The sequence below is a fragment of the Sorex araneus genome, chromosome 6, assembly GCF_027595985.1.
Source record: "Sorex araneus isolate mSorAra2 chromosome 6, mSorAra2.pri, whole genome shotgun sequence".
In the NCBI taxonomy this organism is placed as follows: Eukaryota; Metazoa; Chordata; class Mammalia; order Eulipotyphla; family Soricidae; genus Sorex; species Sorex araneus.
The window spans coordinates 40,316,944-40,337,363 of NC_073307.1; the positions used below are offsets into that span (position 1 = coordinate 40,316,944).

General features: G+C 37.4%; 1 protein-coding gene across 5 annotated transcripts in view; it reads right to left on the minus strand.

The window, feature by feature from the left end:
• Nucleotides 1-20,420, minus strand: part of DMXL1 (Dmx like 1) — a 128,135-nt gene that overhangs the window by 72,112 nt on the left and 35,603 nt on the right. For all 5 annotated transcript variants that reach the window (XR_008630623.1, XM_055141063.1, XM_055141062.1 and 2 more), the window contains exons 10-19: nt 18,906-19,118; nt 13,939-14,192; nt 13,156-13,840; nt 12,951-13,072; nt 8,759-8,848; nt 8,580-8,679; nt 5,936-6,055; nt 5,447-5,668; nt 2,369-4,054; nt 689-796 (exon numbers count right to left, since the gene is read on the minus strand). Coding sequence is in view for 4 of the 5 variants with exons in the window: in XM_055141063.1 (XP_054997038.1) it covers nt 689-796; nt 2,369-4,054; nt 5,447-5,668; nt 5,936-6,055; nt 8,580-8,679; nt 8,759-8,848; nt 12,951-13,072; nt 13,156-13,840; nt 13,939-14,192; nt 18,906-19,118 (3,600 nt within the window). In the remaining variant the exon portion in view is untranslated. The remainder of the gene's footprint in view (nt 1-688; nt 797-2,368; nt 4,055-5,446; nt 5,669-5,935; nt 6,056-8,579; nt 8,680-8,758; nt 8,849-12,950; nt 13,073-13,155; nt 13,841-13,938; nt 14,193-18,905; nt 19,119-20,420) is intronic.

The following is a 20,420-nucleotide window of genomic DNA, read 5'->3' on the forward strand; positions in this document are numbered from 1 at the left end:
CAACTCAAGTTTGAGCTCTGGCATTCTTTATGGTCCCCTGAGCACCAAAAGGAGTGATCTGTTAAGCATAGAGCCAGGAACAAGCCCTCAGCATCCCTGGGTGTGGCTCCAAAATAAGCAAACCAAAAAAGAAAGAAAGAAAACGTAACATCAAACACCCAATTGCTCAGTTTGTATTCTCATTAACTTTATTAACAACCAAAAAGTTTTCAGCATTTTGATTGTGGCCACAACTGACAGTGCTCAGGGTTTATGCCTTGCTCTGTGCTCCGGGGATCCATTAGCAGTAATCAGGATCAAACCATAATGCGCTGAGGCCTGTACTATTTCTCTGGCACCAATTTTTAATAATTCTAGCTAAAAAATATGAAACAGGGGTGGTGATATAGCTAAAAAAGTGCTGGAGCACATATCTTGCATGCAGGAGCCCCAAGATTTAACCATAAGCAAGAGTTCTCTGAGAACTTCTGTAAATAAACCTTGAGCACCAAAAAGGGAGTAACCCCTTAATACTGCAGGGAATGGTTAAAAAAGCAAAAAAAAACCCTCAAAACATTAAGTGGCAATAACATAAAAAAATTATAAAACTCAGAATGTATCAAATATGTCATTATCATGTCTAAGCAAAAAACAAAAGTTTTCATGGCTCTCTTCTATCTGTCTTACTTTAAAATACTATCAAAATCACCTTGGTGAAGGAGTTGAGCTCGATAAGCTGGAAGGGATGTGGTAAGAAACGTATGAAGTCGAACAGCCAAAAGAAATTTTAATCCACATTCATCAAGTGTTTCTCCACCTGTAAGAAAGGGGTGGGGGTGGGGTGGGAATTTATTCATTTTTATTTGAAAGAAAAATTAGCAAAACACAATGCTAATACTGCTCCTCCCCAAGCAGTTGTGTATCCAGCAACAAGTAGGGGGGCAAAACATTCTAAAAGTTGGCATTTAAAGTATTATTTTCTATTCTAAACGTTCTACATTTTCTATTTTAAACATTCTGTACATCCTAAACACTTTATATTCTAAGCATTCTAAAAGTTGGCATTTAAAACATTATTTTAGGGGCTGGAGCGATAGACCAGCGGAGAGGGCATTTGCCTTGCATGCGGCCAACCTGGGTTCAATTCCCAGCATTCCATATGGTTCCCCGAGCACCACCAGGAGTATTTTCTGAGTGCAAAGCCAGGAGTAACCCCTGAGCATCACAGGGTGTGACCCAAAAAGCAAAAAGAAAAAAATGAAAATAAAAAGAATTTATATCTTTTTTCTTTCTACCCAATCATACATTACAGAAAACTATAGTACAGTTAAATAATTTGGAAAAGTAACATAATAAACTGACCCAAAGTCACCAACACTTTTTATAATCTGACTTCATCTGACCTAATTCTTATTTAAAGATGATTAAATTTTTAAATAAGTTAGCATTCTCTACTATTATATATTTCATACTGATACAAGACATGCATCTTTTCTAATTATTTTCCAATAACTGATTTCTATTTCAATTAAAAACATAAAATATCTACAGAATAATCACATTTAAAAAAACAAAGTGGAAATATCATGATTCATCATAAGTCAGCTTTTTTCCTCTTCAACTTTTTTTCTTAAATCTACTTCTAAGTATAGTTCAAAGGGGACATCCTACTGACCGAGCACAAGATTAGAATTTAATAATTTCACCTTATTTGAAATTAATGATTACTCCACCAGTAATCCTTGAGTACTGCCGGGTGTGTCCCCAAAACAAAATAAACAAAAAAAGATTTAGGAGATTGAGAAGGAACAAATTCTCTTTCTCAGAGGTTCAGCCTACCTAGTTTCAGGATCCGAGTGTAAGCCCCAGTAACCCCCCATATGCACCAAAGTACAACTGCCAGTGAAAAAAACATTCAAGCTGGGTTCTCCAGTGCCAAGATAAATTGTGTGATCTCCTGTGTACATTAACCAAATGTATGTGAGCACTGTAACTAAAGAATAAGAGCACTGCAGCCAGGTGTGTGACTTGATAAGCACTGCAACAAAAATACATGCAAGCTCCAGAATAGAGTCTGACACCCCAGGGGTCGGAGAGATAATACAGCTGTTAAGCTACTTGCCCTGCATGTAGCTGACTCAAGTTTTAGTCCTTGTACTGCATATGGCCCCCAAAAGCCCGCCAAGAGTGATTCCCTGAGCATAGTGGGTGGGCCCCCCAAAACAAAATGAGTTTCACCACTGGCAAGTACATATGCAATCAATCATTTTCCAGTGGAGTCATTGCAACAACCATAAAAGAAAGGGCAGGAGGAGAATATAAAAAACTTGCTCTCTGGGTAAATATTATCTTTAATTTTCGTCCAATACCATATTCAGCTTAGTTTTACCTTGGCTTCTGTCTCGGCTTTCTCCAATATCAGTGCTGGTAGTTGCAATTGTATCTGCTAAGGCCATCAAAGACATCTGTTCCATCCGGCTGAGTCCTGGTAAACTAGAATGAAGTAGGTGTCCAGAAAGAACCTGAGCATGCTCAGGACCAAAGTAAGTTGGACTGCACTGTGAAAGATCAATAACCCTGGGTTTCGTATCTTCTTCATCTGTCTCTAACACATAACTATCAGTAGTTAAAGATGAGTTCTGGAAAAGATCATCATAACTTTCTTTCGACAATTGATTTGAGTTACTTAAGGTACTCTGATTGCTAGATTTCTCCATAGATGAGAAACAGCTATCATCATCTGCTGCAAGTAAGGCATATAAAGGAAGTGGAGGGACAGAATCTATTTCTGTGTAATCAGTATTTTCACTCTTGTTGAATGCCTGTGGGTCTCTGGTAGTGCTACCACTAGCACTGATGGTGAGAGACCTTAGACGACGCTCGTGATTAGATTCAGCTTCATTAAGAGCCACAATTTCTCCAGCAATGCACTTAACAAGATGCGACAAGATGGCCTTTGCTCTCCGAACTTTGCCAAGGTCCATAAGTTCCAAAAGCTGCAAGGGATGGTACTGAGGTAAAGTTGGGGACAGTACATGAGCTGCTTCAAAAAGACCTGAATCTTCCATATCCACAGAAGGATCAAATGCAGTTTTTTTCCCACATATTTTCTGTGCAAGACTGGTCATAGATCGAGTTAGAGTTTTCTTTGGAGGAAGTAATCCAGAACTTGATGAGTTATTGTGTTTCACCAAACTTACTAAAGATGGAGTACTCCCATTATAGGAGTCTGTTACAATAAGTTCTTGTTTAGAAGACGGCTGCCACTGGGAATATACGTGCATTTCACAATCCATTCCTACAACGAGAATGCCATCCCGAACCCAGGATAAAGAAACAGGAAAAGGTGGAGAACCTTCTACAGAAGAAACCAAGTCCACACTTCGTAAAAGCACGAACTTAGAAAGAGGCACAACTTTAGTACTCTCCCAGAGAGGAAAAATGAGGCTTTCTTTACCAGTCTGTTCTTGTACTTTGCCCGACAGGGGTCCATACATAAAGAGTTTTGATCCAATTCCTACAGTCAAAATATGAGAACCATCTTCTCTAGACATCCAGTCTAAATGAACTAAGTGCTTTGTGTTTGAAGTGATACTCTCTTTACTGGATAGATATACCTCTTGTTTATTATAGGCAACTAAATTGCTATCAATACTAATGCCAGAATCCAACACTGTATTTAACTCATCTAAATGAACTGTCTGTTCAAGGATCCAACATGAACCTCCTGTCGACTCACACTCAAAGATACTTACATGCATCACAAAGTCCTGAGAATGTCTACTATTAGATGCAGGTTGCTTGTATGCAACTGCTAAACGGTTTGTGTGTGCACAGCTAACTTCTATAGGCCTACCAGGTATGGTTATACTGCTATTATTGTGAAGTCCATCTTCAATAAGTAATGGCCATTCTTCCCAAATATACACAAGCTCCATTTCTCCATTCTTTGACGTAACTGATTCTCCATCTGTTACTCTGCATCTCCAGAATCTTACTTTCTCATCTGAGCACAAAGTTGCCAATAAATAAGGAGCACTACACATGGGGTATATCGATGAAGAACTCAAATGTCCTAAAATAAAAATAATCCATAGTTGGTTAAATTTGTTATGTACGAAAGGTTACAGTCTATAAATAAAATGATAAAATAAAGGTTTTAGTCTTTGTTGTTTATCAATAACATGAGTCTATGTTTAGTTTAAGAGTTAATGGGGTCAGAGTGATAATACAGGGCGTCTGCCTTGTACGCGGCCTACCGGGTTCAATCCCCAGCATCCCATATGGCCACCCCAGGACCGCTTGGAGTAATTCCTGAGTGCAGAGCCAGGAGTAACCCCTGTGCATCGCTAGGTGTGACCCAAAAAGAAAAAAAAAACAAGAGTTACTCAGAAAGGTAATTTGAGTGACATCAAGATAAATAATCTTTTTTGGTAGAAGTTCTTTCAAATTTAGCATGAGTCAACATGAAATAAGAGAGCTGTTGTTTAGAAATATCTTCAATTTCTCCTGGGCCACTCCTGGTCATGGTTAACATGGTTAACATAATGGTTATAAGCTTGACAGTTTAATGCTCAGGCACTGTAGATCTTGGACACTGGCATGTTTGGGGGTCACCATGACTATACTCAGTGCTACTGCCAAGGAGCATTCAATGCCAAGGACTGAACTCAGGACTCAAATATGTTAAACATGTGTTCTACAGAGACATATCCCCAGTCCTGCCATTTTAAAAATGAATTACCATGGTGAAGGTATTCTGTCTGGCTACGAATAATATAGTGCTTAAAATTATGTCAGTGTAGCCAGTGTATACAGGGAAGATGCCTTATATCTAGTGATCCCAGTTTGATCCCAGGCATTGAATATGATCCCTCAAACACCACTAGGAGTGACCTCCAAGCACAAAACTAGGAATAACCCGTAAGTACCACTAGGTGTGGCCCAACACACACACACACACACACACGTCAATGTCAATTTTTTAAACTTTCTCTTCCCTTAGAAAGTATACAAAGAAGCAGAATGTGAAAGTTATTAATACACATTAATATGTTCATTTCTGCTAAATGTATTTGTTGGAAAAGTATTAGCAGCCGATAACAACTGGGCAAAAAGAAAAGCATTTAAAGAAAACAGTTACACACACACACAAACACATACATATACATATTGAGTGAAGCAAGAGGGTGAAAACCTCAATTTGATTATAAAAATGAAAAAAATCTGGTTATAAAAAGATGGCTTTTGCTGGGATCATTCCTGCAGGCTCAGGGACCTTATGGAGTTCCGGGGATTGAATCTGGGTCGGCTGGTTGAAGGCAAGTGACCTACCCACTGTATTATTACTCTAGGCCCTCTCTGTGGATTTAAAAAGGAATATCTGCACCTATTTTAAAACATTTACTAAATCCTTAGCATTTCCTTAAAGGAAATTTGACTCGTCTCTTTACGAAAATTTACAAACCTGCTGAAGGCTTAACACTTATTATCTCAACTCCTTCTGGCAATTGCAACTCTTGGCTATAAACCATTTCTGAAGACAGAGTCAACTTGCTGGTACTCTGTAGATTTGCTCTGCAAGCCTGATATTTCTGTGAAAAAGGGGACTGAATCTTCTCTGGAGAAGAATAATAATGTTCTTCCGACTGCCAAACTGCTTCAGATATTTTTACATCTACTTTTTCATCTATAAAATATAAGAAAAACAAAATTAGTGAAAATAAATTACAATTAGTTGTTGCTACATATACTATCCAATTGCTCTTATATAACCCAGACTGCCTTTTAAGACTTCAAAAAGTAACATGATACTTTTATAGTAAAAACCATTAAGAATCATTGTTTTTTAAGTTAAACCATAATTATCACTATTCAGCGGGAACACTTTTTAAAAATGTACACTCAATTAACTGCTTAATTAACTAAAGTCTTAAAATTCAAAAAAAGTACTCACCCAATGAGACAGGAACAGATTTTAAATGTAAATTCCACATATGCAACAAGGAACGGTTGTCTTGAGTATATTCTATCACAATTAGGTAGAATTTTTCAGAAAATCCGTTACAAGAACTGCCTGTTGGTAGTAATGAAACTTTCACTACTAACAAGGATTATGAGGCAATTTATTAAATACAACAAGTTAAAAATAACTGAACTTTTACCAAAATTGTTACTTTTTGTTTTGTTTTGTTTTATTGGTTTTGTTGTTGTTGTTTTATTGTTGCTTTTTTTTTTTTTTTTTTGCTTTATGGGCTGCACCTGGCGGGCGATGCACAGGAATTACTCTTGGTGGTGCTCGGGGTAGTATATGGGATGCTGGGAATCAAACCCGGGTTAGCTGCATGCAAGGTAAATGCCCTACCCACTGTGCTATCACTCCAGCCCCTCAAAATTGTTACTTAAGTTTCAGAGTAGCATTATAAAATGTGGGCAATTCTTTGCCACGCAAACATATTAACTTGAAATTTTAAGTGTGTATTATGCTACAAGAAAAGAGCTATGCTTGGAGTATCACGTTTCACTCAAGTGGAGAAGGAATCTGGAGTTCCAACCTCCATCGATGATTATGAATCAGGGATGCTGTCTCGTTTGGCAAGATGTCGAAAATCAGATGGGCCAGACATGTAATTCAACTTAGAGACGACTGCTGGACTAGAGCTGTTACCGACTGGATTCCACCAGACGTCAAAAGACGGCATGGCCGCCCACCTACGAGATGGTCAGACTTCTTTGTCAAAACCCTGAACGAACAGATTGAGGCTCTTCATGTTCCTGGAGCGAGCATATACCATTGGGCTACACTAGCCCTGACAGCCGACCTTCATAACCCAACCGCCGCCATACTCTTGGCCGCTTTCCACACGCTCGGACCGAGCCTCACATATGAGTGAAGATGTTCCTAGACTCTGCGGCCACAAAAGTATTGTGCAACACATCATAAGACACTACCTACTCATTTTCCATAATTACCACACCATATTTGATGCAGTTCAGACAGTAGGCAACAAATCACTGTCACTGTCACTGTCATCCCGTTGCTTATCAATTTGTTCGAGCGGGCACCAGTAACGTCTCTCATTGAGAGACTTATTGTTACTGTTTTTGGCATATCCAATACGCATGGGTAGTTTGCCAGGCTCTGCCGTGTGGGCTCCATACTCTCAGTAGCTTGCCGGGCTCTCTGAGAGGGGCGGAGGAATCGAACAAGGGTTGGCCAAGTAAAAGGCAAAAGCCCAACCACTGTGCTATCGCTCCAGCCCAGGCAACAAATCACAGAAGGAAATATATAATATATTAATATATAATATATAAATATATATAATAATATATAATATAATGTATTATATATTTCCTTCTGTGATTTTATATATATATATATATATATATATATATATATATATATATATATATATATGCCTGACTGGGAACACCTGTAAAGGTGATTAGAGGCCACTCCAAAAGCCTCCATTCCTCTTGGAGAGCCCAGCAAGCTACCCAGAGAATTCCGCCCGCATGACAGAGCCTAGCAAGCAATCCATGACTCACCCATCAACTCAGTTCTATAGATCTGGGTTCCTACAGCGTGCAGCTGCATACAAAATCATGTAACACCTCCAAATTCCATGACATTCTAGCAGGAGCACACCAAATTAGATGAAAAAGTAATAGAAGCCAACTAAGCTCAATAAACAAAAACACAGAAAGATTTCACTACTGATGAAATTAGCAACAAAGAGCTTTCTAAACCCTCAGACAAGGACCTAATAACTCCATAGTGAGATACAGTAATTTTCTTTTACTTAAGGGTTTTTTAAATAATCACATTAGCCATTTAGTTGTAACAGCAATGTAAAATAAATTATTTTGTGTCTGCTAAGGGGACAGGTGTGAGGGGTGGTTAGGAAAATGAGGATAGTGGTGGAAGGAAGATCACACTGGTGGTGACAGTGTTGTTGGAACACTGATTGCCTGTAACAATTATTTTATGAACAATTTTGCAAACCATGGTTTTAGACCATGAAAAAAATAAAAGAAAGAAAAGAAATTTGTGCTATGTTTATTGCAGCACTATTCACAATAGCATAAAATCTGGAATCAATTATATTTCTTAACAGTCAGGTATACATACTATAGAAATTGTAGGGCAGGAGTTCAGTCATGCAAAGAACACCTCCATGCTAATGACAAAAAAAATACACCTATTACAGAATGTATATTTTTTTGCTTTATACACAGCTGACCTTCTGAATTTCATTCCTGGCACCCCATATGGAGCCCTGAGCACCGACAGAAGTGATCCCTGAGCAAAGAGCCAGAAGTAAGCTCTGAGAAATCAGGTGTGACACAAAAATCAAAGGGGGAGGAGGGTGGAAAAAACACCTATTATATTTTTTTAAATATCCAATCAATGAAATTTTCAATTTTTTCATGTTTATTTCCTGGTGATAAATAAAAAGAATATTTCAATACCAATATCTGAGATATACAGTATCACATACTTAGGAAAATGTTCAAGAGTTAGTTATCCTATCAATTTTTCTTTATTAAGTGCCTAATGTACTCTATATTTCTCACTACATGAAAAATAAATCCATTACCTGCATCAGATATTTTATCTTTTCCCAGACTTTTCTTCTGGAGGTTATTCAAAATGAAATCTTCTTGAAAAACATGAAGCAATTGGGTTTTTCTGCCTTGCTGAATGTAAATAAATACCAACATTAGCAAATACAAAAGTTATTTACTTCATGCTAAGTATCCTGAGAATAATACTTACAAGTTTGGTAATGGGATCCAATGCAATAATGCATCCTGGCCTTGCTGTTGACTGTTGACTTACAATGTTAAATACTTCACCAACGTATTTCTGTTTATGAAAAAATAGGGATTTCATTTACCAAATAATTAAAAGAATTATTAATAACACAACAAAATCTCAAGCATAATAAATGGTAAGTTCAAGAGGGCTTAAATAAGTCAACATGTCAATTTCACCATTAACATTTTAGGATTTTTATCTTTTAATGAAATACTTATACATGTATAAAAGTTGCAGCTCTCATGAGGCTGAGCAGTATAGCCATGTCTTGCATGTGGAAGGCTCTGGATGTGATCCCTCAGCACAACTTGTTAAATTCTTTTTTAAAAAAACAAAACAACAGCAACAACAAAAAAACCCACAGCTTAAACAAATAAAAAGCAGTTGCCTATCAGTTAGTATAGAGAACAAAAGCAATGCTTGTCATGAAAGGTTTTCTGTTTCACATCCATAAATGTGAAAAACTAAACTGAATCTTAGAGAATGAATGCTTTTTCAATTTATTTTTCATATTAAAAAATTTGGAAAATGGGGCCGGAGCGATAGCACAGCGGGTAGGGCATTTGCCTTGCACGCAGCCGACCCGGGTTCGATCCCCGGCATCCCATATGGTCCCCCAAGCACCGCCAGGAGTAGTTCCTGAGTGCAAAGCCAGGAGTAACCCCTGAGCATTGCTGGGTGTGACCCAAAAAGCAAAAAAAAAAAAAAAAAAAAAAAATTTGGAAAATAATCCCTGCCCTGCTGAAGCCCCAGAAGCTATATCCACACCCCACAGATGCCACACCAACATTTTTTTCTTCCTTCTTCCTTTTTCCCTTCATCTCTTCCTCCCCCTGCCCTTCCTTTCTTACCTTCCTTCCTTCCATTTTCTGGCTACACCTGGTGATACTCAGATGTTTGCGGATATGGTCTGGGCATTGAACCAAGGTCAGCCACAGCAAGATAAACATTTTAATTTCTGTACTATATCTCCAGCCTCTATATGCTGAATTCTTGAATCATATATTTTGACAGCTCTATTTAATATAATGTTGTTAAATTCTGTCTTGATCATACCTCATCAAACTGCATTGCATACTAATATTCCCTCCTTAAATTTCTTCACTTGACTTTCATCATACCACATTCAACCTGCTTTTAACGCAGAACATACCACTCTTCCATCCTTCTCATTACTTCTATTTTCCAACTGCATTCTCTTTCTTCAGTGATCTCATTCTGTTATACTCTGCCAACTATGTATTTTATATCTTCAGACAAGGTCTCCCACTCAACTCCACAGATTAGACTACTGGCAAGCAGGAGTCTCAAAATTAACATGTTCAAGGCCAAGCTCTTGAAACCTCCTGCTCCTCAAAACCTGCCACTTCTACATTCTTTTCACTCTCAACTCTGGTAATTCTATTCATACTAATATTTTGTGACAAACCTAGGTTGTCATCCTCTCTCTTTTTAAAACACAAATCCTATACCCAATCCTGACAACTCAAGGTTGAAAACACATCTTTATCATCTTTATCACTACTGCTTGCTGCCATTCCAAATCCCTGGATTCTCTTCTGGATAATAGCAATATTATCCTGAATTAACTTTTTGATACCACTTTACTTTCCATGTCTAATTGACAAAGCCACCAGAGTGATTCTTTTAAAACTTATCACTGTATTTTCTCCAGTGGTAAAAGTCAAAGTTACACCAGTGCCTATAACACCTTACATGATCTCTAAGTCTGTCTATCTGAATTCATAGACTAGACTAATTCCCGCCCCCCCCACCACCACCGGCTCCAACACTCACTTACTCTGTCCTAGCCAGAATGGCTTTATGATAGTACCTTTACATACTGAACTCTGAATTTTCTCTTGTCTCAGATTCTCTACACTGGTTGCTCCTCTTCGGAAACATTCTTCTAACTATCCATTTTTCTTCCAAGTTTTTATCAAACAGAATTTTTGTGAGGTTTTTCTCTGATCAGCATTTTACCTCGTCGCTCCCTACTACTTTGGTAACAGTTTTTCCCTTCACAGTACTTATCAATATAATCCTTCAGATTATAAGCCTTATGACACTAATTTTTATTTCCATGTTAATTCTCAGAATGTGAAACAATTACTAAAAATCTGAAGGCAAAATAAGTACATTTCTATTATAACCCTACATCTGGTTTATATGTTTTTATAGTCTTGCACTTTATAAAATCACACATTAAAAACAACTCAGGGAGAAAAAATGACCGGAGCAGAGCACTGACACCTATGCAATTCTACAGTCAATTTTAACATTTAGTTGGAAGATGATGAATGGCTTTGAATTTCCTCAGAGAGTATGGATCAAGGTTACCTTTTTTAATAGCACAAGATCCAATAGTGAGATACTGCTTGCTGAGATAAGGCGCTGAGACAACGCAGATGTGGGCTGCTATTAGCTCGACAGAGGAAGAAGTATTGCCTGACATAAAACAAAAGCTTTGTAATGGTGTTGAAAAGACTCTGACTATACTGCAACCAAGTGGGAAGCTAAATTCTACTATTATTCCAGCTTCCCATAACCTAGAAAAAAACTGCGGAAGAACTGATATAACTTACACATAACACTGCTAATAGTCCCCGTTTATCCCCGAGCAGAAAATATACAGAAAAGCATATTATAGAAATCACTATATTCTCGGCAACAACACCAGAGAATGCTCCGGGCCCCAAACCAAGCCAATAACACCAGGGTGCCCCAGATGGAGGAGCTGCAGTCTCCCTGCCTTCTCCAGATGGAATCCCAGTGACACTGAGCTTCTACAAACGTGGCTCCGAGTGGAAGAATCATTGGATCCAATAGTAATTTATCCAGACTCTCTTCCTTGTCAACTGAACCAGAGGACAGTCTCAAACAAAAAGGAGATTACTTTTTCACCACAATCCCACAATTACTGATTGTTTCTTGTTATTTTTTATATATGCCACTCTCATTAATATAAAGTTATATCTCAGCGTGTATATAATTTTTGTTTCCAAAGTTTTCGAAAATTGTGTTTCCAAACTTTTTCATATCAGTCGTCTATGTCTTCTTTAAGAAGTGTCTCTCATCTCTTCTCACCATTATTGAATAAATTCTTTATTTGTTGTTACTGAGTGTTATAAATGCTTTATATATTATGGATATTTATCCTTTGTCAGATTTATGACATAAATGTTTCTCCTTATTCAAAAAATTATGTCTTTTCAGTGTAAATAACTGGCAGCAATAACATTTGAGGAAAGGAGAAAAAATGTAGAATATTTAATGCCAGATTAAAATAAGCTTTATAATAAGAATTCCCTAATAGCATCTACTATTAGATATGAAATATAAAGAGATCAAAGCATAACAGATAAAATAATAAATAACAAAGGAAGACAATAAGAAAGAACCAAGGGAACTGTAAAAGATAGACTACAACAGGGGCTGGAGCGACAGCACAGTGGGTAGGGTGTTTGCCTTCCACGTGGGCGACCCGGGTTCGATTCCCAGCATCCCATATGGTCCCCTGAGCACCGCCAGGAGAAATTTCTGAGTACAGAGCCAGGATCTTTGCATCGCCGGGTGTGACCCAAAAAGCAAAAAAAAAAAAGATAGACTACAACAAAGTGATAAGTAATCATTCGTATATGTCAATAATAATTTTGAATATAAATATGAAATCCAATAAAAATAACTAGATGAATTAAAAAATATTCAACCAAAGTAAAAAGAAATCACTACATTCTACTTTGGGGATTAGTAAAAGAAAGATATTCTTTCTTAAAGAGTGAAGGATCAATAAAAAGCTGTAATGCAAATGTGGTTTTATTTTGGTTTGGGGGCCACAACTGGTAGTACTGAATATAGTAGTTCTGAGTGCCTGGCCAGAAGTAGGTTTACTTCTGGCCAGGCACTCAGGAATCACTCTTGAAAAGCTCAGGGGACCATATGGGATGGTGGGGTCAGCCGTATGCAAGGTAAGTTCCCACACACGATACTATCTTTCCAGTATCCCTACAAATGTGATTTAAAAAAAATTTTTTTTAATATGTATCTATTGCAGATAATGTGGAAATTCTACAATATGTTCAATAAAAATATGAATATATACAAAGTTATTTGAAACATATATTTAGTTTTAAGAGCCATTTATACTTACAGAAATTTCAGGATTGGAAAGTTCATACAGAAGTTTCTTGGCATCAATAACCGCTTCATACAATCTCAGATACTGTCCATCACTTGCAACAAAGCATGCACTAGGAGAGTTGCAGTATGCACCTTGGAAATATATATAAACACTTAAAATTTAATTCTTAAGAGATGTCAACATAAATTTCTTAAGTAAAAGTCATAAAGCTTACCTAGACAATAACTGGGTATAAGTGTGGGCAGCCATGCCACATTAGAAAATGCAGAAACATGAAGAGAATTAATCCGGGCAAGCTCGGAAACACCTCCAGAAAAAGACAGTGGCCCGACAGGATCAACCCTCCAAAGAATAAGTTCACTATAAACTGCATTAGGATCCTGAAATGGCACATCAATGGTGCTCTTCTTCTGTTGGGCCAAAGAACAGTCTTCAGCATTGACAGCATCATATGATTGCTTTTGGTCATCAATATCTGGTGTCCTTAGTGCATTGTGGTGTGATGTAGTAAGTAATAACGGTAATACTGAATGGCAGGCTAAATCATTAAGATGAAAACGATGACCACAGTATCTGGATTTGTGGGAAATACTGATAACTGTAGAAAAAGCAGACTCCTCGGCAAAACTGACTAGCCACTGATTCAGAGAGCCATCTGCATGTTTTGAAATCATCATAACATTAGGGGTAAAAATACTTAATTTTAAACTATTATTAGATTTATTATGACCAGAAGAGAAAAGCATTGATGTGGAACGTGTGAGGATTGAAGGTTTTTGTTTTCCTTGCTGAATAGCCAAATCAACATTTTTAGTACAGGCATACATCACTATGCTTTTACAGAGAGAGTTTGCGTCACCAGTAGGGAAAGCTACAGGAATTCTGGAAACGAAGGACACCTAGAATTTTAAAAGCAAGCATTAGAATACATATAGTAACACACAGAGACTACAAAGCATACTGATACCGACACTAGCCTTCCAAAGATCGTAAGTACCTGTACTTGGCGAAACATCCCAGGCTGGTATTCATCCAGCCAATCCACATGCCAAACCAGCAAAGAACCATCCATGGGATGAATACTGAATAGCATGTCTGCATTCTTACTCCACTCAGACAGAAGTACTTCAATCTGATGATCAATGGCAGCTGACGGTAGTGATACAGAACTTGAGTTTGATACCATTTTATCATTGCCCAATTCCTTCTTTTCAAGATTTATTTTCAGATCTTCAGCACCATCATCCATTTCTATAAGCAAAAGGGTTTGTAAATCAACTGCATGATGACCATACATTGAGTAATACTCTTTAAAATATATTCAAAATGAAAACGTAATAGTGTTCATATTAAAAAAAAATGAACTCCCTTTTAAAAGTAACTGTGCACCAGGACATTAGAATTAACTCACTAATCATAAGTGTATTATACTGAGCCTATTAATAGTAAAAGGACACTTAACTAGAAAAAAGGCGATATACCACAATTATCTACTTAGTAGACACACTTCAATGGACCCTAGTTTTGTTCATGGGAAAATGAAAATTAGGAATAAAGTTCTAAACTAAATTTAAAAAACATTATTTGAATATGATTTGCACCTTCCTCACAAAATAAGATCTATAAAAACCTGTGTTTGCTACTCTAGTTCTCCTCTAGGTATATGCACTTGTAACTAATAAAAAGATCTTAAAAGAAAGAATTTAAAAAATATATTTATACCTTCCAGTTTCCCAATTTCTGTCAACACATGGATAAAAATAAAACAGCAAATAAATTTATTACACAGGAATACATATACATTCTACTCTCTAATTCAAAATATCTTGGTCTTTACCCTGGTTATAAATAAGACAGCCTCGTTTAAAAGAGATGCTAATCACTGTATCTAAAAGGAAAATAAGAGAAAGGGCTGTAGGGGAGAAAGGGGGAAATGTCTGCCATAGAAGCAAGCTATGGGGGCAGGGTGTGGGTGTAGGGAGGTGGGCAGGAGAGAAATGAGATACTGGTGATGGGAAATGCGTACTGGAGAAGAAATGAGTGTTGGAGTATTGTATGACTGAGACTTGATCATGAGCAATCTTGTAACTGTATGGTGATTCAATTAAAATTAATTAATTATTTAAGAGAGACCTGAAAAAATGTTTTGACTGCTTACAAGTATAAAAGCTAGTTAAGGGCTGGGGAAACAGTACAGCAAGTAGGGGTTTGCCTTGCAGGCAGCTAACTCAGGGCTCACTCCCAAGCACCACATATGGTACCTTAAACCCTGCGAAAGTGATGCCTGACCTGTGAACCAGGAGTAAGTCCTGTGCACAGCTGGGTGTGGCCCCAAACAAAACAAACAGGACAAGCCAGCCAAGGGTTGGAGAGATAGCTTAAAGGGCTGGACTTCGTGCTTTGCATTCAGGAACTCTAGGTTCATTCCCTGACACTGAATAGTCCCCCAAGAGAACTGCTAGGAGTAGCCCCTAAATCAAATTAATAAAAAAGTCAAGATATAAAAATCCATTAATAAATAGAAAATAATCTAGTAGAAAAAAAGGAAAGAGGCTTCTTAAAAAGGCAAATAAAAGAAAGGTTTTTTCTACTAATAAAAATAGCAGAATTCTATAATTAAAATATTTTAATAGCAAAAACATTTATGAATAGAACTGATGTGATTTCTGTTCAGTATGCTTAAAGGAATCGCCAAGTAAAACAAGACACCACTGTTCCCATATCACTGTCATAAAATTTATATAATCAAATGATCCAGTGTTGATGACAAAAGGATATTAGACGTAATTAGAGGGTATATAAACCAGTAAAACACTTCTGGAAGTAAACTTGGCAGAAGTTTACTGAAGTTTAAATGTTATACCCTGGCAATTCCATAAGAATCTAAATTCTTTTTTTAAAAAAATCACATAAAGATGGAAAAAATGTGTCATTATACCATTATCAACAGTGAAAAATAATTTAAATCAACTAAATGTTTATCAGCAGCTGCAATGCTAAAGTTTTCTCTTGAGATGGAACATAAAGGATATGTAAATAGTAATAAGGATATAAAGTATAAAGGATATAAGTATATAGGATACATAAATTAGTGAATTTAAAAAGCAAGTTGCAAGGTTACGGAAATGGCACAGCGGGTAAGGCACCTGTTTTGCATGTGGCCAACCTGAGTTCAATCCCTAACTCCCTGTATGATCCCTCTCCAGTAGTACACCCGAAGTGCAGAAACAGGAATAAATCCTGAATAAATACCTACAGGTATGAACCAAAAAACAAATTAATGAAGTTGCAGAATACTTTTTGTTTCAAAATGTTTACTCAGATGGGAAATTGACTCAACACCCTACAGACCTAAATTCAACCTCTGGAACCACACACAAAAATTAGCACTAAAATTCCTGGGGGCAAAGAGATAACACAGTGGCTGGGGCACATACACACCTGAACCTGATCTGATCCCTGGCACCATATGGTGTCCCCTCCCCCACATCCTAAGCAGGCGCATTGAACTATGGGCTCAGCTGTCTGTGACAGTCAGTGGGCATATCCCTTGGGCTTCCTAAGATTGCTTGGGAGTTCTACCACCACAATGCAAAAAAAAAAAAAAAATTGTGTTTATGTTTGCCTAATATAGATGTACATATATAAGCATAAACATATATTTATGTGTTTGTTTATTATCTAAGTTTATAGATGTGTATATATATATAAAATTACATAAACCTGTATGAACATTAAAAAATTAACTGGCAACAGTCTGCAGAGATGCCTCCAGACCCTGTGCCAGGCTGTCTCATTGGGGCAACCTGGATGACAGACCACCAGCAGCCAAAAACCTCAGAACTCAATAGCTGCCATGATTAAGGCGGATCTCCATAGGCCCAAATTATCCTGATCAACTAGTGAATCCGAAAAACTCAAATATGCTGATTTGTCACTGAAATCTCTAGGCTCACAAAGAGTCAGGAATGGGTGGCTTCCACCCCATCTCCCTATACTTCTTGTAGCCTGGCAGTCACGCCTATGAACTGCCTCTGGCGCCATATAAACTCAGTAAGGCTATGATCCAGATCTCACAAATAAATCTCTCAGAAGAGAGCAAAACAGAGTCATACCCCACAGAGATGTCTTCAGATCCCAAAGTCACCATAATTAAAAAAAAAATTAAATTAACTTCAGTATGATCGTAGTTAAAATTTTAGAATCCTCGGAGCAACATCTCATACTCTACACCACTGATGTACCAAGAGTAACACACTACATTTGATGTGGTGTAAAGTAGAAGGCAACCAATCTTGGGGAGAAAAAATAATTATATATATATATATATACACATATATGTATATATATATAAGCACACAAGGTTCAACCTTTAACAACATGTTGGTAATCTTTTATACAAGGGTTTAATGGCTCCATAGTGAAATACAACAATCTTCAAACACTTTCCTCTAAGAAAACTTTTTAGATCATTTTTAGCGGATTATTCATAACATGCAACACAAAATAAATTATTTAGGTCCTTCTTTGGGGCAGGCTTTGGGGGTGGGGGTGGAAACATTGGAAATATGGGTGGGAAGGTGTAACGATGGTGGGACTGGTACTGGAATATTAAATGTAACAAATTATTGTGAACTTTATAAAAATAAAATTAAATAAAAATTAATCTGGAAAGACATGCCTCAAACTTAACAATATGAAAATTTTATACTTATCTGTACATGCTCATTAAGAAAAATATAGTAGAATCCTGCAATTAAAACTAAACTCTTTAATAGCAAGAAAATTTATGAATTTTTTTACAGCAAAGATTGGTAGCTTCCCACACCCAAATTTATGCTTCTTAGGAGAGAATGACTATTCAGCTAAGGACTACAGGGACCTGATGCTTATTTCTTGCCAATAAAATGGGAGTGAACTGATATATGCCACTCTAAATCCAAGCTGGAAAACAGTTATAACTTCTTTCTCTTCCTTTCCCATTTTATTCCACAATTCACCTGTATCCTCTACCCCATTTCCCGGCTAAAGCTGAGCAAAGAGAACTTTAAAGTCCTGTGAAGTGTTTCTAAAATTTTAACTTTTTTTTTTTTTCGCTCTTTTTGGGTCACACCCAGCGATGCACAGGCATTACTCCTGGATCATGCACTCAGGAACTGACCCTGGCAGTGCTTGGGGGACCATATGGGATGCTGGGAATCGAAGCCGGGTTGGCCGCGTGTAAGGCAAACGCCCTACCCGCTGTGCTATCGCTCCAATACCTAAAATTTTAATGTATGCAAAAGAATCCTGTGAATGCTATTAAATCAGATTCTCACTTAGTTGTTCTGAGTATAGTCTGAGATTTTTCATGTCTTTGTTTTGGGGTCTTTTGGGGGGGGCAGGGTCAGTTGGGGGTCACCCCCAGCGGTGCTCAGACTTACTCTTGGTTCAGGGATCACTCCTGGAGGGGCTCAGGGAATCACATGGGGTACTAGGGATGGAAGCCAGGTTGGTCATGTGTAAGGCAAGTATACTATTACTCAGGCCTTTGATTATTTATTTTCTTTGGTCCACACCTGGTGATGCTCAGGGCTTCGTCTTGGCTCTGTGTTTAAAGATTACTCCTGCTGGTACTTGGGAATCATACAGAATACCAGGGATTGAAGGGGTGGGGCCCAGATTTTTTACATTTCTAATGAGCATCTGATTAATGCAAATACTACTCATCTGTATCTTTTTAGACAGCAAGGGCCTAGGAACTGATAGAAGCAGAATTATGTACAACTGAAATCTCTATGTACCCATGTGGAAGAAAATCACCTGGAAAAAGAAAATCAACACTGATTATTAAATGTGCTAGTCCCAAATTGTATCATGCCATGACAATTTAGAAGCTTGACAGAAAGCTAATACACACCTAAAATATAATTTTTTGCTATTCTGAACAAAACTTTACATGTTTTGTACTTATGAAAGCTTTACCTTCATCAGACTTTATATCTGCCTGACTAGAGTCTTCTGCACTGGCCTCAGAAGATGGCTGCTCAAAACTTTTTCTGAGTTGCTGCAAAAAGACTTCCATGGACAAAGTAAATTGTAACTCTTTATTGTTTAGCCAGTGTACCACAAAAGGTCCATTCTTCTCTTCATTTTCACTGAGACTTAGAGATGTAATAGAAGGCAGAAGTGGAATGTCTGTAAAGAACAACAATCACATAAAAAAAATGACACACAATTATCATTTTTTAAGCATACAAAACATACAGTGGTCTCATTTTGACAGCTAAATTATAAACTATTATAGATCATAAATTTATATGTAAATTTTTAACTCTTAAAAATAACTAAGAAATACGTAATTTGTAGATATGCCAGTAAGAAAGTATTAATTCACACACAAACTTTGATAACAAATATATTTTAACCTGATCTACCATAAAAACGTTATCATAATGTCAAAAGAAATGATAATATCTCAGTAGCAACAACTTATATTTCATTAAATAAACTACCATAACGTTTCTAATGACCTCCTCATATAATCCCTAGATATTGAAGTTAAAAGGAATAAAACATGAATTTCATTTCTATACTTAACAAAGTCATTCAAGAAAAAGAAACTGAGAAAAACATATTTTCGGTATTTAACTTTTGACATAATTGCTAAATTAGACAGTATCTAAATGGAGCCAGAGTGATAATGGGTAGAGTGTTTGCCTTGCATGCGCGCAACCCAGGGAGAATCCCCAGCAACTCATATGGTCCCCCAAGTGTGACCCCCTTAAGCACAGAACCAGGAGTAAGTCCTGAGTGCTGCTGGGTGTGCTCCACCACAACAAGAAAAGGAAAGAAAATTTCTTGTTTCATAGCCTCACTCAAAAAGTCTGATTAAATGTCTGCCACAGACAGAGATGGTGAAGGAAGGGAGGGATACTGGGAACATTGGTGGTAGAAAATGGGCACTGGTGCAGGGATGGGTACTCGATTACTATACTATATGACTGAAACATAAGCATGAAACCTTGTAAGTCTGTAACTGTACCTATGGTGATTCACGTAAAAAAATGAAAATATTTTTTAAAAAGTCTGATTAAGGACACTGTTAATGAGAATCTTTATGTAAAGAGTATAAAAAAAGTAACAAGAGCAAATTCTTCCCACTTCCCTGTACTTCTGAAAGCCCTGGCAGTCACACCCACGAACCACCCCCACTGCCATGTATGCTCACCTACTAGCCTCATTCCAGAGACATATAAATAATCTCAAAAGAGATCAATTAGCGGCAAAAATTTCCCGGACACCGGTTCCCAGCTAAAATATTGGGGAAAACTCTGAAAGGGGGGAGGCCAGTGCCTTCCAAACAAAGCCTGGGCAGCCACTCAGTTCCACACTCCAAAGTCACTGCTATGCCTCTGGTGGGACTTCATTACTTCAGGACTGAGCCTCACAGAAAAATCAACCCACTAGAAACACTCAGTTACATGGGTCCCCGTGACT